The sequence below is a fragment of the Antechinus flavipes genome, chromosome 4 (assembly GCF_016432865.1).
Source record: "Antechinus flavipes isolate AdamAnt ecotype Samford, QLD, Australia chromosome 4, AdamAnt_v2, whole genome shotgun sequence".
NCBI classification, from domain to species: Eukaryota; Metazoa; Chordata; class Mammalia; order Dasyuromorphia; family Dasyuridae; genus Antechinus; species Antechinus flavipes.
In genome coordinates, this window is record NC_067401.1 from 277693673 (window position 1) to 277720242 (window position 26570).

At 30.4% G+C, this 26570-nt stretch overlaps 1 protein-coding gene across 2 annotated transcripts in view; it reads left to right on the forward strand.

Moving 5' to 3' along the window:
• GRIK2 (glutamate ionotropic receptor kainate type subunit 2) overlaps positions 1–26570 on the forward strand; it is an 822997-nt gene that overhangs the window by 765042 nt on the left and 31385 nt on the right. For both annotated transcript variants that reach the window (XM_051997449.1, XM_051997450.1), the window contains one exon: positions 16056–16281. In XM_051997449.1, coding sequence (XP_051853409.1) covers positions 16056–16281 — 226 coding nt within the window. The remainder of the gene's footprint in view (positions 1–16055; positions 16282–26570) is intronic.

The following is a 26570-nucleotide window of genomic DNA, read 5'->3' on the forward strand; positions in this document are numbered from 1 at the left end:
GAGAAGGTAATAGTTTGACATGATCAGACTTAAAATTTGGGAATAGTACTTTAGCAACTATCTAACAAATGATCAGAATGGGAGAAGGACAGAAAGAGATAAAGTAAGAAGCAATAATGGATAATGCCAAAATTGCAAAGAGTTGGCCATTTTGAAGTTAGAACTTGTAGAAAAGGCAAGATTTAGTTTGCCAAAACGGCATATTTTTCAGTAGAATATGAACTAAAGCATTAGATTTCAAACTTAATGGGGAGTCATCAAGAATGAGCTTAGGGCTTAGTTGTGAGAATATGAAGTCATAAAGTATTGTTGTTCAGTTGTGCCCTACTGTTTATGAGTTTTCTTATCACACTTTTGGCGTTTTCTTATCAAGAATACTCCAGAGTTGGTAATACTTTTATTGGGAAGTCTCTAGAAAATTAGTATCCAGTTGCTTTCTAATTGCTAATTGCTTTGAATATTTTAATTATATAATTTACTATTTTTATTTAATTACTATTTAATTAGATAATATACTATTAATCAGTGAACAACCATTTATTAAGAATCTATTATGTTCCAGGTCCTATGTTGAACACTGGGGAAAGAAGGAGGCAAAGGAAAGATAATAAGCATTTATATTGCTCCTGTTGTGTGTCACATATTACACTAAGTGCTATATAAATGCTGTCTTATCAGATCTCATTTTATATAAATAAAGGTAAAAAACAGAAGCAAAAATACTAATATTTGCATGATTTCATTCACTGAACAATAGATTCCATTGTGGTACAGATAGCTATAGCTAGCTTGGATACTTGGTGATTTTTTTTTTTTTCTGATTCTGTTTTGGGCTCCTCAGGACTTATTCAATCCCCTCCCAATATTAAACAAAATTTAATTTGTTAGGAATTGTTAAGTCCTAGGCCATCATATCTACCTGAACTTTTATATTTAAATCTGTCATTATGTTTATAACAAAGTCTCTTCTCTTAATCACAGTACTTTGGTAATATTATGATATAATCATGGAATTCCAAAACATTTGCTTTGAATTTCATTCCTCTCCCATTAGTAACAAAGCCTCAACATAGTTTCTTTTGTTTTAGTATATTACATATCTTGGCTGTTCTGAATCTATTTGTTTTATGTGTTTCTATTGTAGCTCTACATTTTAAAATGATTTCTAATATACCAGGTGTCAATTTTGTCTAATAATTATTTTCTTACAGTTATTTAGATCACATGATTTTTTTATCTTGACTACTATTATTCAGGCTTTCATCTTTCTTTAAAATAAGCTTTTTACCTAGCTCATTTCTAAAATCATTTTTTTTTTCTTTTTTAAATAAAATTTTCTTTTTTTAATGAAGGTTTATTTTTCACCCTGTTCATGGTTTTAGTCTTTGGAAATATAGATCCATTGTTTTTACTACTAGCAAAGTAAATATTCTAAATATTTCAGGATTTTTATTTCATTTATATTCTAAAATAAAAAGTTGATTGAAATATAACTGCAGCTGAAATATTATTTCCTCTTCCTAAAAATAAATGGGAAAGTGCATTTGAAGTTAAAGATGAATAAAAAGATTTGTGACCTTAAAACATTTTCAATATATTGGAAAGGCATCAGTTTATTCTATATTCCAAGGAAGCAATTGGTCTAATGAATAAGTAAAATAGGAGGGAGTAGGCTGCATATTTAAGGATATTATCTCTCAACTCAAAAATAAATAATTGGAAAGATTTAATATAATTTTGGAAAAAGAAGAGTGGGGAGATATGTTTGAAAATAATGAAAAAGAAATGGTATAATAATGATTATGGAAAATTATTTATCAATAATAATTTAAAGATAGTAGAAGGAAAAGCCTTCATTAATGAGGTGTGATTTCTTAATATAAACTACAGGAAAACAAGAGAAGTTACATCTTAATATGGCTAGGAGATAAATACTATCTTGATATACTCAGGCTTCTCTGTCATGTCATCATTGAGTTTTTCAGTCATGATATCTAGGAAACTACAAGAAGAGGTCAGGGTGTTTTAAAAGAGAAATGAAAGAACAAAAATAGCTTCTGTGATGTGTGATCCAGGAAACCAATAAGAAGGGCTATGAGTGGAGTGAACTATAAATCCCTGGACATAAAAGCTATATTGGAGATGATATAACGGAACAAAACTTTGAGTTGACCTAGATTCCATGGGATGAGTTCATTGAATGAGAATATTAGAGGTAGGTCTGTTATCTCACCTGTATTCAGTCTGGCCCCAAGCTTCCAATTAGACTTCTTGTTTCAAAACTTGGGATGACAGAGTTATTGACCTTAGTTTCAAACTCATCAAGATTAAAAGGCATTATAGGGCTTCTGAAGCAGCTAGCACAGAAGTGATAAAGCGATTTAAACCAGAGATATTCTAAAATTATACCAAAGGTTATATATCAAATTTAATATCAATTTAATTTTAGTAATAATACCAATTCCTTATTTTTAATAATTTCATAAACACTGATCCTTTAAAAAAAACTTGTAAAGTAGGTAGAAAATATATCACCATTACATATACATTAGTGTATATATAATATATAAAGAAAGAGAGAGAGAGATAAAATGCAGTTCACCTACATTTAATAATCAAATGAAAGGATCAATCCTTAGATATTTGTAAAATTGTTGCCTATCTTGTAATGTAGAGAAGAGCAACTCTGTTTCATTGGACATCTTTTCAAATAACTTAAGACACTGCAGAACCTTTGAAATAGAACTGCTAGAGTTATTCCAAAGGATGACAGGTTTGTTAACAACAGACTGCTGCTCAGTTCACTTCCCTAGCCTCAGCTCCACCTTTAATATGAACCACATATGGCTTCAGTCCTGTTTTCCTGAATTAACTCTAATTTCCTGTGCCCAAGGTCAGATGATTTCAGAAAGGGGCTCAGCTGGTCTTACCTAGCACATATGTTCCAGTGTTGTTGATAATTTATTTTCTCTAATAAAAAAAATTAAAATGTAAACCAGAGCCAAATTCCCTTTGTCTAGTATGGGTTTCACTGAAATGATACATTAGGGTCTAGTAAGTGTAACATTTTTCCATGAAGAGATAAAAAGATGATTAGAGCTGCTTATCAGCAAATATTTGAGATAACTTTAGGGACAGAGTTGGTGGTCTGGGATGAATTAGAATGAAATAATAAGAGAAACTATCTTCCTGCTACCAACTTTTCTTTGAGAGTTCTGAATGGTCAGAGATTAGTGTTGGATCTTTTTATTGTGTCTAATACGTAAGCTGAATTTCATTTAATTTCTTCAGGTCTTATGGATTATAAAGGATTATGGAAATGTTTATTTTTTTGCAGTGCATTAGGTTGTGATAGGAGGTTAGAAAAACTGGTTGTTAAGATTTATTTTTAAATCTTTGCTAAGATCTTGATTAGGCTAGTTTAACATAGTAGTGATTTAAATCTTAGAAAGTCCCAATTATATTAGCAATGGAATTAAATATAATACTGCAATGTATTTCAAAATGTTGTATGAATTTTCTTGTGGCTGTTGATGTTATTTGGCTGATCTATTTAAAATAAAACTTATATTTCAGAATCTTCATTATATAAACTTTCCTTCTGACCATTATCTTTAAAACTTAAATCTTAGCTCAATTCTCAAGAGATAACACAAATATTATGACAATTATTGTCTTGCTACTCTAGGAGGTGACAATGCTCTTAACATAAAAGAAACTAGTGTCCTCAAACTGACTTTGAAATTCTAATTTGCATAAGAGCAAGCAGAATGAACAAGGTTGCTGAATTTAATAATTTCTTTAAAATAACTTGTTCAAGGGACATTCTTTTAAATCAATGAGATTATATTTATTTGTGGGATGTTAATAAAATTAATAAACCTTTTATACTATGAAAAGTGCTATCCTTACTTTATAAGAATAACAACAATAATAAAATGACTTTTTATAGTGTTGTAAGGTTCACAAAGTGCTTTAGACATTTTATTTCACTAGGTCCTCACATTGTATGTAATAAGGTCTCTTAAAATCTTTTAATAATGATGACTAATGATAACAATAACAATATTATAACAACAACAACAGTAATATCTCTGAAAGCCATCCACTGTCTATGTCCCAAGAGAGGGACAATAGAAATTGCAAAGTCAGCCAATGGCAGCAGGAATTCTGTGTGCTCTTGAGATTGCAATGGCAGATGTGATAACCTGACAGGAATCCTGAAATGCTGACTGGTGGGACTCTAGAGATGCTATTGCTTCAAAACCAGTGATATTAAAGTATCCTTACGAATCTAAGAAATAGATGAGGTAAGCTGTAAACTAACCTACAAAAAAGAGTTGTAATGATTAATTTGATCAGATACTAAGAAAACAAGTACTATCAGGACAAATCGGAAATACCAAATATTCCACCTCCTGGAATATAGAATATACTTTTCAGCATTATGGCACTGTTCACTAAAAAGTGTAGTCCATTAAGTAAGCATGAAGGAACCTAAAAGTCGTTGATTTTAATTTGCAATTATTTTTTAATAATGCCAAAAAACTGAAAATAAATCTCATAAGTAATAGGCAAAGTCTTCGTATTGTTTTCTATCAATGGTATCCTGTACTCTAAACATAAAGAAAACATATTGCTAATCAGTATTGTAATATTCTTCTCTAAAACGTAATATTCTCTGTTGAGGTTTTCTTGGGGTCTCTGGAGGCAGCCTTCGTTTCAGTTCAGTAATCACCACAAGTACAGAGTTTGGATTAAAGTCCAAATCCTTTATTGTCTCTTTCCAAGTCTTGTCTCCTTTCCTGTGGCCCAATTAGCTTTCTTATAATCCAGATACTTTATTATCGCCTTCCTAGGACTGGGCAGCTTTCTGGAAAGCCTTTCAGTCTGGCCTTGATTCTGAGAGCTTGAGTTCCCACCTGCCCTCTCTGGCTTCTGAATCTCCCCGACTGAATCCTGGCTGAGGCTCCTAGATTATATATGCTATCTTAAAGGTGTGAATCTTGCAGAACTATAGTAAATACTAAGTTCATGTACTGAACTAGAGAATTGTCAAGCACTATGCTATCAATTCCACTGACTTAGTACCTTGTTTCAAGTTCTGGCCTATAACAATATGAAGCGATAACAAAAACAAAAAGTCTCTAAATTCTCCCTAATTAGGTGGAATAGATGAACTACTAAAATTTGAAGAAGGAAAAGCTGAAGACCCTTTGAAAACTTCATTTAGGGAAAATTCAACAAATTTTATGTAATAACAAAACAGACCACCATCTCAGATTGTTTTTATTGGAGATAGACATACTTAGACTGGAATGCTGAAAAGTCTCTGTTTAGTTTGGTAACATGAACCTATTAATAGATAAATTATACCACAACTATGAGTTTTTAAAAACCAGCATCTGATAGAATTATCATTAGCAAAGGCATTCCATTAGTGTTAGAAATAAAGTATAAAAACATTTCTGGACTTGCATTCAGCAAAATATGCTACATTTATTGCCACATTAATAACCATAGAGAGAAAGATAGAGCTTTTAAAGGATAATTATCAATTACCACTTTGATCAAAGGGTCTTGAGAGTGTTAGTGAAGATCTGTGGAAAAGCCTCATTAGATCATATCAATATGTAGCTGGTACATTCTGGAGAAAAATTGATTGCTATGTTACCCAATTAAAGGAATAAAAAGAAATGTAAACATAAAAATAGATATATGTGTTTGTGTATATATATCTATATGTGAAATTGCTGACTTTAAATCGGTTATTAAAATCTAAAATCAAAAGGATAAGGTGATAAGGAATGAAAGCAATACAGAGAACGAAATAATAAATCAACATTCATCAAAAGTGCTTTATAGCAGTCTTAAGAAGAAAAGAAATCAGAAAAATCAATCCTTGGAGAAGGAAGATATAAAAAAGTTGTGGTATTTTATGAAGTTGTAGGAACATTGATATAATTAAAAAAAATACTAGTTTAATGAATCAAGAAACAGAAAGTTTCTTTTCCATAAATGATGGAACAATTATGTGAAGGAATATGACTAATAGATTAGCTTCCTACAAAACTGGAAAGTGTCAGAGCCATATACAATCTACAGTATTAGCTCAAACACTTCATAGTGGTACATGAACTGGTAGCAAAACATTTTTTTTCCACATCCTCTTGGGCATAAGTCTAATCCTACTTATATTAAGAGAAGGCATCACACATTTGTTTCCAAAATATGAGAACACTTTCAAATATTGGCCAGTTACATGTTTTAGGGGTTTACTAGTAAATGTTAACTAGACATTAGAAAAAGAGTAGTATAAAGCTTAATTTACCTCAATTTCATCACTTTCTTAAATTTAGACTACCTAAAAAATAATAAATAAAGCGTGATTTATAACCTTTGTCAATGTCTGAACTGTAATTGCTCACACTGAAATTTAACAAGATTGTACAACTGTCTCCAGCACAGTCATGAATGTTTGTATGCTTTAAACAAAGTTTTCATATATTTTGTCATTTAAAAACCAACTGAGGATAATTATATAAAAAGTAATTTGTTTATGATGAGAAAAAATGTCATGTTCCCAAGTTTTAGGTTTGTTTATAAAGAACAACTTGTTATTGATTTGGCAATTAGTAAACACAAATGACATAAAAATTAAACTACCATAACATTGAAAATATTTTTTATGGATAATCACAAAGCTTTTGACTTAAATTTGTACTATGGCTTCTTTATGTATTTTAAACACATAAAAGAAACCCAAACATTAACAAAAACACTGGAGTGTTTTATATTCTCATGGAAAATTGTTTTCAACTTAAAGACATATCAAATAATGTCTCAAACAGCTGGCATGAAATATGCATTTTTCAGGAAGATAGTTTAATCTTATAATGATCCTACCTAGTTTTAAATCTGGCTAATTTTCCCTAAATAGAACTAAGTGTGGATTTCAAAAAGGAAATTAAATGAAAACATTTTTAGTCATTTGACGAATATGGATGCCATCAAGTTGTATGAATCTATCAATAAGTGTGCATGTACATATATGTACTAAATAGTACCTTCATCCCTATGGAATTTTTTCCCAATATTATCAAAATGCCATTTAAAATTATAGTATAGAATTCTTACCTTACAACAAGGAAAATTTGAATTTCTTTAAATCATTAATATATACAGACATGATACATCAAGCATAATTATAAGAGAAAAAAGATTTGTCTTAATAATCTTAATTATTGGCATCTTGAAATCAAAATGGAGTAGAACAAAGATATTTAAATTGATACACATATATACATAATGCCACTCAATGAGAAGAATTTTGGAAATTGTTCTCACAAAAGGATATATGATACTAATGAATTCCAAGGCATATCATCCTGAGGTCTCTATTTTAAAAAAGTTAAGAAAAAAAAAAAAAGCAAAAGTCGATAATAGTCAATACCATTAGATTTTTTAATAGTATGATAACAAAAAATAAATAAAAGAAATGTTTATAGTAAGATTTATGGAAGTAAAAGAAGATTATCATTCAATTCAATGTTGGGGAATATCACTGAAAAATGACTGAAAAAAACAATAACCATCAAAACAAAAAGTTTTCAAAATGTAGATGTAGTAGAGAACATTAAAACCAAATAGGAAGAGAATGAGATAGCCTCTTTCATCATTTAATCTGCTACTGTAGTATCAATAATGCTTTCATCTATCCTCTTGGAATTAAGCTTATGTTTTATGATAATTTTGTTCAACTACAACAATCAATTATTTTAATCATCTATGTATTCCATAGAAGAAACTTGGAGCCTCAGTGGATAGAGTTCTTAAACTGTGTCTGCTTTTATTCACTGGAAAAGGAAATGGTAAACCACTCTAGTATCTTTGCCGAGAAAACCCTACATGCGAGTCATGAAGAGTCAGATATGACAATAATAATGCATTCTATAAATATTTAATATTAAAGGATAATTACAGAATAGTGGCTTCCCTCGGAGATTTCTTTTTCTGAATTCCATCAAAAAGATAAAAACAATATGATTTGATAACTTCCATTTATTTAAAGTTTACAAAATGTTATATATATATGTTTATAAAACAATATGTATATAAATATGTGCATATATTATAAGTATATTTATATATTTTCACTTAAGTTTCAGAACAACCTTAAGGTTGGTAGAAAAGACACGTTTAACTCTACTGTATGGGGGAGGAAACAGAATTTAGATAATTTAAATGTTTTTTTCATAATAATGTATATATGATGCTTTCAAGTTTGCAGATTGCTTTCCCAAAGTTATTAATTACCCCATAAAGGCAAAATATGATCTCAGAAGAGCCTGCATTCAATTTTAATATTCTGTATACATAGTTCTGTGCCTTCTTTCTTCCCCTCTCCCCCAAAAAGGAAGAAAATAAATCATTGGAAAGATAAAGAAATTTTCTTAAATACTTTAGTGAATTGAAGGGTATAAATTCTCAAACCATTTCCACAACAAAAAAAAAAAATTAGGTTAGCTAATAAGTTAATTCTATATTCATTTATTAGCTGTTCTTTTAAAGAGTTTAAAATATTTAAGTTGAATTATATTTCCTGAAACAAGAAAAAGTAAGCATATCTGTCACATGAGTAAAAATCACTTTCCATGTGCTGCATTTCTTATTGCTTGTAACTCTCTTCTTGACAGCAACACCTTTTCCTACTTTTCTTCATTTCTGTTCTATGGGCTATGAAACCTGCCATTACAAAAGAGAGAGTTCTATATGAATGGGTTTGATTGGTTTGATGCTGATGTAGCAAAAATTCAATCAGCTGGTTCATATGCCAGTTTACTAAGCTCAGCAATCTGGTAAAGTAAATACTCCCAGACATGAACATCCTGAGTCAGTGGAATATCAGCTATATGAAATAATAAGGAAGTTGGGGGAAACAAAAATGAATGAGGAGGAGAGGAGAATTCAAGGGAAGGTACTCTGGGATCTAGAATAGCAAAAAAAAAAAAAAAAAGAATTAAGTCTAGAAAACAATTTTAAAATAGAATTATCATGATACGTTTATGAACCTTTTCATCCTCCATTACTATCTTCTGACTATGAATCTCTCTACACTTAGCCATGTGAATCCTTAGAGAAAATATATTTAGGGGTCTTCCCAAAACTAAAGTAAAAATTTTTCATTTTGGTAGACCTATGAAAACTTGGTGCTAAACTGGCATGACTGGTAAGAATCTAGGGTATTCTTAATGTCAACATAAAGGAATAGAGTAGTATTTGTATATATTGATTATCTCATTTAGCAAGACAGCTCTGTCACTCAAATGTTGGGATTTGAGTGTAAATCCTGCATCAGAAATTTACTATGTGATGCTGGACAAATTATTTAACTTCTCTTACTCTCAGTTTCCTCATCTATTGTGTGGGCATAATCATAGTATCTGTCTTACAGTCTTGTGACAAACAAGATACAATATTTTTTTTAATTATAATTTTAAACTGCTCTGTAAATACCAACAGATTACTTTTATTATTTTTATACTTTTGATATCCTTGATGAATATTCATTTCATAATGAAAACATGAAGGATGGTTTTATGTGTATTTAAATCAAGCAGAATACTTAACAAAAGGGTGAATAAGTACTTTGAACTTTTTTGGGGGGATCAATAGTATTGTTACTGTTATTGAAAGAAGGCACAAAAAAAAAATAAGAAAGCAAAAGACTATATTTAGGAGTTTCTATTCCCTGATGAACTGGTTCATACTCTCCACACTCACAGGCGATTATATTATAAGCCAGTGTGTGGGTTTATTAATTTATATTGGGAGGTGTATTATGCCTTGGGACAGACTGATTCTTTGCATAGGGCTTCTCCTTCCTGGCTTGGAGCTCTACTTAGGAAATCCAATTACAGATCAGCAGGTGGTTTAGATAAGCTTGGAATAAGAGAACAGGAAAATCATTGATGCTAAGTAGTTTATTCAGTCAAGGAGAGACCTAAAGAAATTATCCTTTTTTTACTCCAGAGACGTCTGAATGTTTTTTAAGCAGTCTGTTTCCTAGTATGCAAGAATTCAATTCACTTAAATATCTATAATTGATTAAAAATTAGTCCAAATTTTTCTTTTAGGACTAATACTAAGCATTAACCTTATTTTAATGTCAAGTTAATTTTCATAGTCACTTAACTGATGATTTCTAAGTTAGTTTTAAATACAGATCTTTTTTTTTTTTTAACATTTTATAACAAAGCACCTTTCTCCCAGTATGTGAAGAAACCAAAAACAGTTGAGGAGGAAAAAAAGATAATAAACTCAATGTGTCATTATAAAAAAGTATTTGACAGGGAATTGAAACTCAAATTTAGTCCACCTTGTCCCACTGTCACCTTGAACAAGTTACTTTATCTATTATTATGTATATTGGTGGTATTTATATAAGGTGGTTTTCAAGATCTCCACGTAGCTGACATTTATATTGTGTTTTAATGTTTACAAAATGCTTTACAAGTATCTTATTTTACCCATAAAAACCTTGAGAATTACAATTTCTAGCATTGTCTTAATTTTACAGATGAGGAAACTGAGAGAAGGAGAAATTAAATAATTTACCCAGGGTTACACAGTTAGTAAGTATCTAAGACTGGTCTGGAAACTGAGACACGAAAAGATGAAATAATTTACCCAGGGTTACACAGTAAACATCTAAGACTGGTCTGGCTGGACTCCAAGCCCAACAAATACACTACCTTCAGAACCACCTAGTGCCTATTATATAATGAGCTGTTCTTTCTTTGTGTCTTCATATTATATTCGAGGCTTTAAATTGAAAGGCTTTTAAATTAACGTTATAGGCCAGCACAACATAAAGGTATTATGATGCTGAGTGACATTACACTTCCAGAGCTAAAAGGGATCTTAGACCAATCTTTGAACTTTGCAAATGAAGAAGTAATGACCTAGAGTAACTTAAGTGACTTTTCTCCATTCACATTAATAGTAACAATCTCAGGTGGTGTAGTAGATAGAGTGCTGGCTCTGGAGTGAAGACGAATCATCTTCCTGAGTTCCAATCCAGTTTCAATCACTTACTAGCTGTGTTACCCTGGATAAGTCACTTAACCCTATTTACCTCAATTTCCTCATCTGTAAATAAGCTAGCTGGAGAAGGAAGGGGAAAATTACATCAGCATCTTTGCCAAAACATACCTCATTTGAGGTCACAAAGACCTCAATATGAAAAAATGTCTGATGAATACCACTAAAGTAACATACTTAAATCTAAACCTAGGTCTTTGGACTCCAACCCTTACATGGTACTATGCCATATTGGTTCTCTAATATCTCTAATATATTTTGTGGGATCTGGTATTAGAATATCTTCTAGTATTCTGGTCAAATTGGTCATCATGTTTAAGAAATCTTGAAACATTTGAAAAGATAGTCACAACTATTTATCTATGTATATACATACATTATATAAATATATATGTATGTATATATATATATGATATATATATATATGTAGAGAGAGAGAGAGAGAGAGAGAAGAGAGAGAGAATTCACCTATTAGAATATTCAAATAAAAAAGACTTTGTTCTTTGCCTACTGTAGATGTATAATAGGTATTTAGTAATGAAAATTTATTCAGTTTGCACTGAGGTCTTACTGCAGTGTTAATATTGTCATGATTCAGGATTCTAGAAAGTCCTACCAGGTTTCAAAATTATGAACCCCATCACCCACTGTGTTTGTGATTTTGTCAATTTGATATTCCTTCAATTTAGGTGTAACATTTAAGTGTTGCTATGACAAAAGAGTTTCATACTATAGCAGATGATGGGACTTCCCAAAATTTGGAAGGCAGATCCTTGAATTCTGGCTTTATTGAGTTTTACTTTGTTAGGAGAATTTGTCATAATTCTATTTCATTCACCTCCCTGTTTCCCCATGATCCTTAATATATGGACTAAAGTAAGAGAAAGCATAAGCTATGTTAAGCATCCATATCCTATATCTATTCTTTGTCACAATATGTTCTTGTCACAATTACAAGGATCTAGATATGGAAGGACTTCAGAGCCATCTTGTTTAATTCTTTCATTTTACAGAAGAAAAAACTGAGATCTAAGGAAGTTGTGACTTGCTCAGAATCATATAGGTAGTAAGCAATGGAGGGGGGATATGAAGCCATGATTCTTTGATTATAGATCAAAACTTCTTCCACTCTGTCAAGCTGCTTGCTTCTTCCTTTTTCTAGTAACCTCTGTATATCACGAAGACAGAAGAGATATAACCAGATAGTTTTATACTCCTTTTATTTCCTTTGGCATTTAAAGTATCTGATGCCCAATAGAATTTCTTATAGAAAGTTTTTGAGAAAACTTGATAGCTAAATATACTCAGGAAGATCTATAAATTTATGCTTCTACAGAAAGTGGAGAAAAGGTCTTGCCTTACCAATTCTTACCAATAACTTAGTTTTGGGTGTGAGAAAGGGAGAATGAGAGTGAAGTGTATAGAAGTATAAAAAATATTTCCATCATCAGGGAGTTGCAGTCTTGTTGGGAAAATGAAGTATACATGAGATATTTAAATAATAGAATAAAACAGTATATAATAAAGTGTGTAAATAGATTGTAATTGCTAAAGGAGTTCTGAAGAAGGAAATTTATATTGTGAGAAAGACATTCAAAGATTTTTATATGAAAATAAAATGAGCATTTCCCTTTTACCAATGAAGGGGCAGTAACAAAACACTTAAAAAATTTTTTAATACAAAGAAATACATTCCTATAGATTGATTTCTTTCAAAAGAATAACATTTTATAAACCTGGCCTCAGATACATAATAAATCCTGGGTATGTGACCCTAGGCAAGTCACTTAACCCCAATTGCTTCAGAAAAAAAAAATAACATTTTAAAAGATGACAGTTGCAAGTATTTCTTAATCTTTATGGGTTTTTAATTATATTTGAAATGAAAATATTTGATAAAGGTATCCTTTGTAATGATAAAGTGTTAAGAACATTCTGAATGTCTTCCTAAACAAATGCAAATTCAACTTTTTTTCTCAAGCAAATGAAAAATGTAGAATCCCTTATTTGCTATCTATTTGATCTAATAGTTGTGATATTTCTATAATAATCCCATTTATGAATGTATTCAAAGGTCATACTGGATGCTCAGACATAAATTAGTTGTGTTATTTATATCTGCAAACTCTTTGGATTATATAAAAACAATACCCAGGAAAGGTGTTTTGATGAAAAAAAGGAAATGATAAAGCAGCTAGTTTTATTTTTAATAATTGATTAAGAACTGATGTACTTTTCTACATAATATTCTACCTGATTTGGTATTTTTTCTTAAAATTGGTAAATTTCTTAAAATTCAATATTATACTGATTATATCATTGCATTGTGCTTTGGTGTTATTTACATGTGGTTTAATATATTGATACTTCGATATTTAGAATGATTAGTTCTCTTTTAACTTTTTTTACATATGCTGGTTCTACAGTAATTTTCTACAGTTGTATTTGATACTTATATTAATCCCATGAGTATAAATGCTCCAAAGACAACCTCCTAAATAGTTCTTTTCTGAGCAAATACTCTGGTTCTTAGTTGAGTTAATGAATGGTAATTTTCTTTGAAGTGAGCTAAAATAAATTAATTTAGTTTGGATAAAATACTATGTTGATATTTTATAGACATAATTCCACATGAACAGATGGAAGAACTTTGTACTTATAGAGAAATTGTTTTTCTTTCTCTATATCACCATTTTATATTACTTTTTTTTGGGGGGTATGAGGTAAATAATTGATTTTCTTGTTGATGATGGTGTTTTCTTCTGTCCTTAATTTAATATTTCAATACACATTACAATTTAGCAAATTTACCTATTTTTGTAGGTTATTTTTAGTATTTTTACCTGTAACTATGGCCAGTGTTGACATGTAATATTCATAAAAGTAAAAACAACAATAGACATTTGCAAGATGTAAGAAAAATTACTGAAAGGTCACATTTTTATAGCTAAAATGAAGCAAAGGTTAGAGGCAAAAATCTACATGATTCAGGTAATACTTTATCTCGGGTAATACTTTTGATCTTTGTTTATTCTGGGTATTACTACTGAACCCAAGTAACAAAAATTACATTTCCCCTTCCCATGAATGAGTATGTGACAATTCTAATTATGCATATAGCATATAAATGTTCTTCTACCCCTTTGAATATCAAATCATTTTCTATTGGGTGATCTAGATTCAACTCACCCATTCTGGTAAGTTACTATATTTTAAACAAAACAACACTAACAGACAAAATAATCTCAATCACTTTATGATAGTTTTTAATTTTTTTGTAGATCTTCCTCTTCATGGATAGAATATATCTAAGGCCTTCTTTGCTATTCTCAGTCTATATTACTGCCCATTCTACTTGGAAGATTTCATTTTAAATATCCTTGACTCTTTCAGAATTATGAAAAAATAATCCATATATGTTAAATTATTCTTTGCTTTTCTGTCAATATTCTTATTCTAATAGATAAATGAATACAGATCATTTCTACTTACTCTACTTATTCAAGTAGATAAATGAATACAGACCATTTCTAATTACTTGTTTTAATGATTTAGAGCTAAATTTGATCATATCCTGAATAATTTCCTTAATTTATTTTCTAGCTGCAAGACTTGGTTTCTAGAGGAAGCTAGCAGGCACACCTACTAAAATCTATCATTCTAATCATCTTAGTGTAAATAGTTGCATTACTTTCTTTCAAACTATGAACCTTTATATTTTCTACAAGTTTTGTTGCTTCTCTGAAAGATATGTTTATAGACATATCTATGAGCCTACATTATTTTAGAAGCATTATATGTATATATAATTTTGATGAGATAGTACATCATTAATTTTATACTGTCATCATAAAAATCGTGACAGCATTCATTCTGGCACTATTTTTCTCTGCAAGTTGATGTACAAACTAAATTTGCAAAAAATGAAAATATGTCTAACTTACCAGTAGATTGCTCATAATTTCATTTGGGAGAAAATAAAGGCTTGTGCTTTTGAGTACAATATCATCATTCCTATCAATATAGGTCTGGTGTGTAGAAAAACGACATATTTTACTATATTTCTGTGGCATGTTGTCAAGGATAATGATTATCAAATCAGCCTTTAGTGGATAGATGTGAACTAGTCTCTTCAAATGCACGTTTTATCAATGCATTCTGATGATAATCTCTTCTTCCACTTTGGCAGTGAAACCCTGATAAAACACCCTTGAGCTTTGTCTATAAAATATAAAAATATTCCATTTTATTTGTCCTGACTATTGTAGTTATTAAAAGAAACTCAAATGAAAGATTTCTTGCTGTCACATAGCAAATGGAAATAAGTTTCACAATAAGTATAATGTATCTCAGTGATGATGTAAACTCATACTTATTTGGAAGAAATATTCTTAGCCTCTTTATATATACATAGAAGTCGATGTCTCTTTGAGAGTTAAAGTGACAATTGCTTACAGAGCCCCTTTCATTGCAGTGTTACTCTAGGCCCATTTTCTCTCCCAGATTTAAAGAAATGAAAATAGTGAAGGTTAAGAATGACAGATGAAGTATTGTCTATGAATATACATGTACACAAATACACGTACATACACACACCGCTCTTTTAATTTTATTTTATATTTCCCACTTTACCATTGCAACCTTCCAAGCCATATCAACAGACTATATCATATGAAGCTTTCTAGATCATAGAATTTTGGGAAAGACAATGATAACACTGATAAGAATGGCTTGTAAAACATTACATACAATGATATTCACTTAGTGTATATAATATATATAGCTAATACATACATGTATACCTACATATTTAAACATATATATATGTATATATATAATGCAATTATCTTTATAGAAATTCTATTTATAGCTTTCATGTGTGAAGTATGAACTGGGACTTTTGATCTTTTTGTTGTTAGAAAAAAAATGTCTTTTTCTCTTTTTTATTGCAGAAATCCAAAATCTCCACTTATGACAAAATGTGGGCCTTTATGAGTAGCAGGAGGCAGTCAGTGCTTGTCAAAAGTAATGAAGAAGGTATCCAGCGTGTACTAACCTCTGATTATGCTTTCCTAATGGAGTCAACAACCATAGAGTTTGTCACTCAGCGGAACTGTAACCTGACACAGATTGGTGGCCTTATAGATTCCAAAGGTTATGGCGTTGGCACTCCCATGGGTAGGTTACATGTCAGCTATTTGTACTTTGTTCATTAATCTTAGTTGCTGTAAGAGGATGGGAAAAAAATAATGATTCCATATGCCATTAAGGATTTTCTGTTTGACCTCAGCAGTATGCTTTGCTCTTGGAGTAATTAGACGCAGGACAACATTTGCATCTTTAAATTTGAATAGTTGTGTGGAAATGGAAAATGAATCATTATATAAGTAGTAAATATACATGTAAACGTAGCATATTCTTATTGGCTACTTCTTTCTTGACAATTAGCATATTAAAATGATTTTATCTATTGTTTACTACATACAGAGTTCTGAAACAGAAATTGAGTTGAGAGACTTATGATCTTGTCCTAGTTGCAGTACTAAATACCTGAGGAAACTAGGTAATGCATTGAATACAATACTAGGTTTGGAGTCAGGTAGACTTGAGTTCAATTTCAGCTTTAGATACTTACTAGTTTTGTGATCCTGGGCAAATCACTAAACCTCATTTTGTTTCAGTTTCCTCAACTCTAAAATGGAAATAATATAAAACTACCTTCTCAGAATTGTTGTGAAGATTATTTGTCATAATGTTTGTAAAGCATTCAGCACAGTAACCAGGACATAATAGATACTTAAAAAGGTATTCTTTCCTTCATTCCTTTATTTTTTCCTTCCTTCTTGTGTGAGCAAATTGCTTTATTTTTTTGAAGCTCAGGTTTCTTATTTATCAAAAAAAAAAAAAAAAAAAAAAAAAGAGGTCCTAGATAATCTTCAATGACATTTCTATCCATAATATGATGTTGAAAAAAATACAATAGCATAAAATTGAAATTTATTGAGTCAAAGTTTTAAAAACTAGTTAAATAAAGTTAGCAATAGAAGAGGATAATCTGTTTATGTTAGAATTAGAGCAAATTTCCTTAAATCACAAAAAGAGAATGATGCTTTTAAAAGAAAATGGTCACAGTTGAGTGCTGTCTTACTGAAAGCTATGGATAGATTTTAGGGTCTAAATCTTTATAGGCCTGCACCATATACCCAAAGAGGAAGGAAGCAAATGGATTGCCAGGTCAAAGGTCAATCAATACACAATCAATACACACACACACACACACACACACACACACACACACACGGCAAATTGACTTAAATAACAAATTATTTATATCTATCTTTGTTTAGTTGGGAGTAATATACATTGTATATGTCCAAAAATGTGAGGCTGTTGCTAGTGGTTCAGATAGAATATAAAGCAACAACAATTTATGTAATTTTACATAATACTATAAGCATTCTTCATTTTGACTAAGTTCTATAAGAATGTTACCTGTTTGAAATCTTATAGGGTGTGGATTTACTTGCTTGTAACCTTTCTAAATCCTTGAGATTATGCACTTCAAAGATTTGTGTCAACACTATTTTGTATTCCAATGAGATTTATGGCAAATCTTGGTTAAAAAAAAAAAAAAGGAAAAAAAGAAAATCAGTAATTTCTGAAAATATCCTTAAATACCTTGTTGAACCTCCCTCCAATTTCAAATACTTTAAAAAGACATTCTATTATTTTGTTAAGACTTCTAAAAATGATACTTTTTTATTTTAAAGAAAAAATACTAAGGATCCAAATCTTGAGTGATTGAAATACTACAGTATGAGTCCTGTCACAGAAAAACTTTTTTTTTCATATATATACAAACATACAGACATACACATACACACATACAAATACACAGAAAAAGTTTCTGCTTAGACCACTGGAGGATATATTTCAATGAGATACTTGTAATTGGAAAAATAACACTCTATAAAATTTATTTTTAAATATATTTTTCAATTGTCCTCTATTTTATAGATTGAAGATTTCCTGTAATTTAATTCTGAATATATGCCTCAGTTAATCTTAAAACAAATTATAAGACAAAGGCTTTTGAATCTGGACAATTTTTGGTACCTATGGAGTGAAAAAAAGTTATTAACAACATCTCTCATGATGATAAAATAATATAACATGGTCATTTAAATCAGAACTTTTGAATCCAGAAACTTAGGTTCAGATACTACCTTAGGTATAGATTAGCTATATAATCCTAGACAAATAATAACTTCTGGAAAATAGATATGTTGATATTTTATTTATTTATTATTGATATTTATGTCGATATATTATTTGGAAAATAAAATATCACAGAACTGCTTTGAAGAAAACACTTTGGAAACATATAATTATGAATGTTATTACAATATTTGACAAGGTCTGAGCAACTGCAGATTCTTAAACAAATGTAATAATTTTGAGGGACATACCTTTTGTCTTGTGACTTCTAGATAGAATTGTTTATCTTTAAATTTCATGATTATTTTTAAATTAATGAGCTTTAGAAAAGGTATAGTGTTTACTATTATAAATCTGATCTTGTATGGAAGTGAGATTCAAAACCTGCTAGTAGAGTCTCCTGAGACGTTAATGGAAGAGAGCAATATAAACTCATATAAATTCAAAAAGTCAAAATAAAAAACTGAGATTTTCACTTGGAATTATTTCAGGATGATTGTTTTCATTTCATTCCTATATATTTTCGGTTCCAAAGGAACAATGAAGCACAATGTGTATCATAATGTTGTTTTCCTCTTCATCTTAACAACAAATACATGTCCAATATACTGATTTTTATTTCAAAAATGAATATATTTTATGTATCTATTATTTTTGTGTTTTCAATATAAATCTAAAAAGAAATATATCTGGACAGGATAATTTGAATATGAAGGCATCACTATTTTGGTCATTCTTGCAGTGAGATGGATTTTAAGATATTATTTTTACTCTGCCCTTTCAATATAATTGTTTTCCTAAAATTTGAGTTAAAAACATTTAAGCCAAGACTTTGAATGAATAAATTTTTCTATTCATTCATATCATAGAACACAATTAAAATATTATTTGGAATAGGAACATTTTGAAAGCAGTTTGCATTCATAAAATTTCATCAAAGAAGTATGATCTAGAAAAAGGTATTTCACACTCCACTCCCTTAAATTAAAGACTTCACTGCAGAGAAAAAGGTTTCAGGCAATAATTTATGATCTGCTGTTTCATACCTCTGCTAGAAATATGACTTCATGAATTATTTATATTTGGCTATGCCATTAATAAGCACAATATCATGGAGTTCTATAGTAATTGAGGATGAGAAGTTTGATTCCTCTGCTCTCCCTGTGTTTCCCTCTCCCCTATTAAAAACAACAACAACAACAAAAACAACTTTAGACAAACAACAATTTATACTTTCCAACTACTGTCAACTATTCCACCCAATTATACACAGTAAATTCAATCCTGAATCTTTTCTTTTAAAAATTATAGAACATATTAAAACATGGAAGGAAATTAGATGCTTCTTAGCACAATGTCCTAACTTTAGAGATGTAAAAACTAAGACAGAGAGATTAAGTGATTTGTCCAAGTCCTTTTAAGTAGTAAGTGACAGTACTGGGGATCAAAAGCAAATCTCCTGGCTCTAAATGTAGCGCCCTTTCTGTTGTATACAATGGTTTTTCCAGGCACAGGTAAAGGAGGAGGTTTGAAACCCACATCTTTCTTAAAAGGGGACACTGTAAAATTATATTTAAATATTTCCCAAATCATCTATCTAAAATTGATCAAATAAAGACTGTACATGACAAAATATAATCTGGTATTACTTCTCTCTCATGAAAGAATAATTTGTTGCATGGGTCTGGATGATGGCAAAATGGAAACAAGTTCCTATAAAATTGTGAGTGTCACATATGCCACTTCTGAATAGGTTAGAATAAAACTTCAGACTTTGCCAATATGAGGGGGAAAAAAAAAAAGAACAGCTCTGTTTTGTGTGATATCCACATTGTAAGTCTTAAGTTCATAAATCTAGAAAGAATTTCAAAAGCTATTTAATATTTTTATTTTCCCTAATTACATGTAAAATAACTTTTTACATTTGTTTTTAAAACTGAGTTTTAGATTTTCTGCCTTCCTCCCCATTGTCCCTTCATTGAGCAGGCACATGTGAAGTTATGTAAAATTTGTCCATAAAAGTCATGTTGTGAAAGAAAACATAGATTCCCTTCAAAAAACTCCTCAAGAAAAATAAAGTAAAAGAAAAGTATTCTTCATTCTGTATTCAGAAACAATCAGTTCGTTCTCTGGGTATGGATAGCATTTTTCATTAAAAGTTCTTCATAGTAGTCTTAGATGATTATATTGCTGAGAATAGTAAATTCATTCATAGATGATAATCCCACAACATTACTATAACTTTGTACACAGTACATTTCACGTTGCTTGAATTCATGGAGGACTTTTCATGTCTTTTCTGAGAGTAAACTGCTCATCATTTCTTATATAACAATAATATTCCATCATAGTCATATCACATATCACATATCACAATCTACTCAGTCATTCCCCAATTGATGGGCCTCTATTTACAATTCTTTTTTTCTCTGAAAAGAGCTGACAAATATTTTATATATATAGGTCATTTTTTTTAATCTCTTTTGGGATTTATGCCTAGTAGTGATATTGTTAGGTCAAAGGATATGCATGATTTTATAGCCCTTTGGGCATAGTTAATATCTTTTAACTACTTATCAAATTAGGGAATGGCTTTTAATGTTTGTATAAATTTGACTCAGTTTCCTCTATGTTTGAGAAAAGATGCCTTATCAGAGAAACTTGCTAGAAGAAATTTTAAAAATTAGCAATTATAATCACTTCCAATTTGAAGAACCTGAGGCTCAGAGAGAAATGACTTGTCTAAGGTCATATAGATAAAATATAAATTTTAATTCAAATCCTCTGTCTTGAAGCTGTTTTCTTTCTTCAACTATACATAGTATGTCTATGTTGCCAAGAAGCGAAAGCTTCTTTAAAATACGCTGAATCTTTTGAAAGGGAAAATCAACATATAATGTCATTAAAATTAACAAACATTCATTTTTTTTTATCCTTATCCTTTGGCTTATTAGTAAAGTCCAAGCATGATTTTGGATGCCACTGTTTAGTTATGTACTATAATTTCTCCTGTGTGATTCATTTAGTGCATGTGTCATCACAATTCATCAATGGGAGTGTGAGACTCATTGCTGTGGTAGAGGAAAACTGAATGTGTCAGAGGCAAGCTATTTAATTAGGGAGGTTCTGCTTATACCAAAATACCTTAGTGGAGTAATCAGCAACAAATACCATGAAGGTAGATGCTGGGTAAACATCCTCTAGTTTAATTATATTTGGGCAATATTAAATTGATTCTAGAGTTTAAAATCTAAAAAGATCTTTTCCCACCTTTTAAAAAAAGACACATTCACTATGTTGGTAGTTTGTCAAAAACATATGTGTTCTGACTTGTAATTAGTTAACTGAACCTTGCATTACTTTATATTTATAAAGAAAGAAATATAGAAAAAATGTCCTGTTGGAGAGGTGAAAATGGCAATTTGCAGCACTTTTCATTAAGGAATACCTAGAAATTAGAATCCACTGAAGTGCTGTTTCTTTGCTTCACCATAGGCAATAATCTATTTTATCAGAAAAGGGAACATTACTACCTAATGATGTTTTCTGCAGCATTACTTCCCCTCTTTCTGATTGCCAATGTTAAAAGCCTATTTATTCTCTACAGCTCCAATGTTGATTATAGATACCACTTTGTGGAGTAGGACAGAAAGGCACAGCAGGTCATGTGCTGACAGGAAAGCTATAGCATTGGAAAACACATCCAGGTTAATGTCTGCTATTTGTTCCTCTTTAGCATTGCTTTCTTTTTCTTTCCTTTCATGGGAAAATTCAAGGAGAAAAAAGATTAGAAAAAATGAGGTAAATATTATGAATAAAATACTTTTTTCTCCAAGGTTCATTTTTAAAAGAGTTTTCACTTTCAATTTTTTTTCTCCTTTCTTGCTTTTTCATCCCCTTTCCAAGACAGTAAACAACCTGATACAGGTTTTATATATATACAATCATGTAAACACATTTCAATATTAGTCCTCCTATGAAAGAAGATCAGAACAAAAAGGAAAAGCCAGAAAAAAAAGGATAGTTAAAATGGTATACTTCGATCTGCATTCAGACTCCATAGTTCTTTCTCTAGATATAGATAGCATTTCCCTTTATACATTTTTTTTGAAATTGTCTTGTATCATTGAATTATTTTAGTTTTCCCAGCAGTTTTTGTCAGATAATTGTTTTTATTCCAAAATCTCCAAAGATTCCACAAGTTTCTGTAATCATTTATTACTGTGTTCTTGTATATTTAATTTATTCCAATGATCTTTCTTAGTCAGGAAGAAATAAATTTGATAATTGCTGCTTTATAATATAGTTGTATATTAGTATGGCTAGGCTATATTCCTTTGCAATTTTTCATTAAATTCCTTGATATTCTTAATCTTTTTTTCCAGATAAATATTGTCATTATTTTTTCTAACTCTATCAACTGATTTTTGATAGTTTAATTGATAAAGTTTTGAATAAATAAATTAGATTAGGCAGAATTATCATTTTTATTATATTGACTTGGGCCTCCCATGACCACTTGCCATTTTTCCAGGTGTTTAGATTTGACTTTTATTTATTAGTTCAATAATTTTTTTTGCTTTCATTTTTATTAATCTGTCCTTTGATTTTCAGAATTTCTAATTTGGTATTTAATTGGAGATTTTTAATTAGTTCTTTTCCCAGATTTTTTAGTTGTGTGCCCAATTTATTGATCTGCACTTTCTTCTTTTTATTCATGTAAGCATTTAGCGATATAAAATTTTCCCTAAGAACTGCTTTTGCTGCATCCCATACATTTTGATATATTTCCTCATTTTTATTATTCTCTTTAAATAGAATTTTTATTGTTTCTATGATTCATTGTTTGAACCACTCATTGTTTAGGATTAGGTTATTTAGTTTCCAATTAATTTTTATCTATCTTTACTATTGCCCTTCATTACATATAATTTTATTGCATCATGATCTGAAAATGATGCATATAATATTTTTGCCTCTCTTCATTTGATTTTGAGGTATTTTTGTCCTAATACAAGAAAGAACTTAAAGAGATGAACAGAATTTTAGAAAAATTAGATGAAAGTTCTTTCTTCTCTACATTATAAAGTCCAAAAATTCTTAAATTATCTCTCCTAGATCTATTTTTGAGGTGAGTAGTTTAAATGAGGTACTTTATGTTTTTTATCTATTTTCTTTTCATTCTTTTGATTTTATTTGACTGATTCTTCTTGTATCGTAGAGACATTAGCTTCCATTTTCCCAGTTCTAACTTTTAAGAAATTATTTTCTATCTGAAGCACAAGGCTATGCAAGAGTCAATGTTGTCAAATTATCCATGCATATGTTTTGAAAATAAAAAGCTTTATAAAAAAATAAAAAAATATATTTTCTTCAGTGAGTGTTTATACCTCCCTTTCCATTTGGCCAATTCTATTTTTAAGGAGTTGTTTTTTTCAGTCAAATCTTATGCTTTCTTTTCAAAGTTTTTGACTCTTTTTTCATAATTCCCTTGCATAACTTTCATTTTGTTTTCCACATTTTCTTTTACCTTTTTTACTTGATTTTTTAAGTCCTTTTTGAGCTCTTCTAAGAGGACTTTTTGGGCTTGAGACATATTCATATTTCCTCTTCTGAGTTTTTGTTTGTACCTTCCTTTGTCACCATAGTAGCTTCCTTGATCAAAGCTCTTTTTTGTTATTTGCTCATTTTAAAAAGTTGAGCTTTTCACTTAGAGTACAGGGGCCACTGTCCCAGGCTTCTTGCACTGATTGGCAGTGGTCAATGACTTTCTGTGCTGGTGTATTTGGATTTGGGGCTTACCCACTATAATAGAGTGGCCTAGCCTATTTCCTTCTATTGTGCTATACAGAGCTGGCAGTTTATCTCTGCACTGGAGCTGAAAGTCTCACAACTGGCTTGTTACAATACTGACTTGTTGAGCCCAAACTGTGGAATCTGGTCTCTGATCTGTACTGTGACTAACAGCCTCTTGATGGCTTGTCCAGAAACCATCTGAACTGTGTTGTGCTCCCCCTTTACCTATGTGTAAGAGACCTTTCCTGAAGTCCTTCTAAGTACTTTGGCCTGGAAAATTGTTTCATTTTATCTTTTTGTGGATTCTGACAGTCCAGAATTCAGTTAGAAACTTGATTTAACACTTCTGAGGGAAACTGGGGTGAGCACAGTCTACTTTCTGGCTTCTTTCTGCCATCTTGGCTCCATCCTCAGTAAAATGCTTTTTAAGAAATTTTACATAAAATTTTATTAAAGGCTTTTTTTTCTCACCAACCCCCACAAAAATATTTTTTATTCTCATCAAATTAATTGCAAGAAGATAATCTATCCTTTTGTCTATTAAAGTTCTCAGTGGCATAAATTATATATATACACGTATATGTACTTTTTTTCAGTAAAGAAAATAGAGCTAAGTTTTCCAGATTCCTGTCTAATAACTGATGAGTAAATCACCATTAGAAAAACTTTCTCTTGGGAACTTTAGAATTATTGGTGGGTTTTTTCCTTTTTTTTTTTTTTTTGGTTGGGGAAAGAAGAAAATATAGAGAAAAATAAAGGCAAGAGAGTGAGAGAAAAGCAGAAAGAGAGGAATAATTAATAGAGATCCATAAATTTTGAAGCAATCATAGCTTTTGATACTTATTGCTTTGTGATCCTGAGTAAATTACTTGCTTTCAGTGCTGTTAGCTGTACTTTAAGATTATAAACTGTAGATAAAATTTCTACTTTTGTTGGTAGAAAGAGTTTTCTCATCTTGGAGTAAAATCATTGTATCTCAAAATGTTTACATCTCTTCATACGTACATAGATATGTATATGTACACACATCTATGCTTGCATACATGCCTATGCAGATGCTTACATGGTTTTATACATATGACAGAATGAGAAAAAAAGCAAAGTAATATATGGTATATTCGAATTATATTAGAAATTAGAAATATATGTTGTAAAGGCAATATGAGATTTCATTTATTGTTTTTTCTTTTTAAAGCACATTTTATAACTTTCTATTTTTTTCACTGTGTGATAATAAAAGATTTACAATTGGTAAAATAAGAACTATACTATTTGTTTAAGACAGATGACAGTGTTTATAAAAATAGAAATCTGTACAAGAAGCAATTTTTCCTCTTCTTTGCTCACAGTCCATTTCCAATATTTCTAATCCATCACATAATAAGCACTGTAATATTCATCATTACGTATGCATAAAACTGCTGGCCTTCAGTTCTTCAGTTTCTCTAAAATGAATGAATACATTTGTCTTCATTAGTTGAACATAATGCACAAAATGGATGCAAATTATGTATCCTTCTGCAGGTCAAACCTCAGAAAAAAATGTATTCCATTCTTTTATAATATGAGCAGTGTTCTTTAAATTCTGGGGAAGTGATTTTCTGCTTCTGTGTTTAAATTTGAAAATTTGAAAGAATTTTTTAAGAAAGAAATTCATCATACAGCTCAATAAAAGCCATTATCCCTGGAGTAAGAGTGGGGCACTGGGAAAGGAGGAAGATAGATATTAGGCTTTGTGTCATTATAAATTTTAGCCGATGGGGACCCATGCACACACATAATTCTTTTGGAAACAGATAGTTTTAATGTATTTAACTTTCATATGGTTAGACTGGTTAACTTAGTTAAAGCTTTGGTCTGATATTCTTCCTGGGAGAATTTTTTTAAAGGCAAGTAGAAGTGAGACCTAGTCTTCAAAAGATAAAACAAAAAACCAAAAAAAAACCCCAAAAAACCTTCACAAGCACATGCTTTACTTAATTCCTTCCTAAAATATGAGGCTGGATTTGAAGCTACATCTTCCTAACTCCAGGCCCAGAATTCCATCTACTATACTACATAACTGCTTCTAAGCATTCTATAAAAGTGTTTTCAAATATAGGGTGTTTCCTTACTGCAGCAAAAGACCCATTTGCAGAAGATGGAACAAACTTTTGTATAAAACCAAAGAATTATTGGTTTGAAAAGACATTCATTTATATTTCATCAATCTATCTGCATTAGTCTTTGACAAATCCCAGATTTTGTTAACTCTTAATGCCTTTGCCTTAACCTATGATGAATCTTGGTGGGGAATGATTACACACTGATTTAGGCAAATGTGTTACAAGCAACAGAATCGAAGGACATTTTACTTAAAAAGAGTATTTATTGCTGATTTTTTTTTTTTTTTACTTTTGGTTGACATAATAGCCTATCGTAAGGGAGTTTACTCTGGATGCTGCATGCTTTCA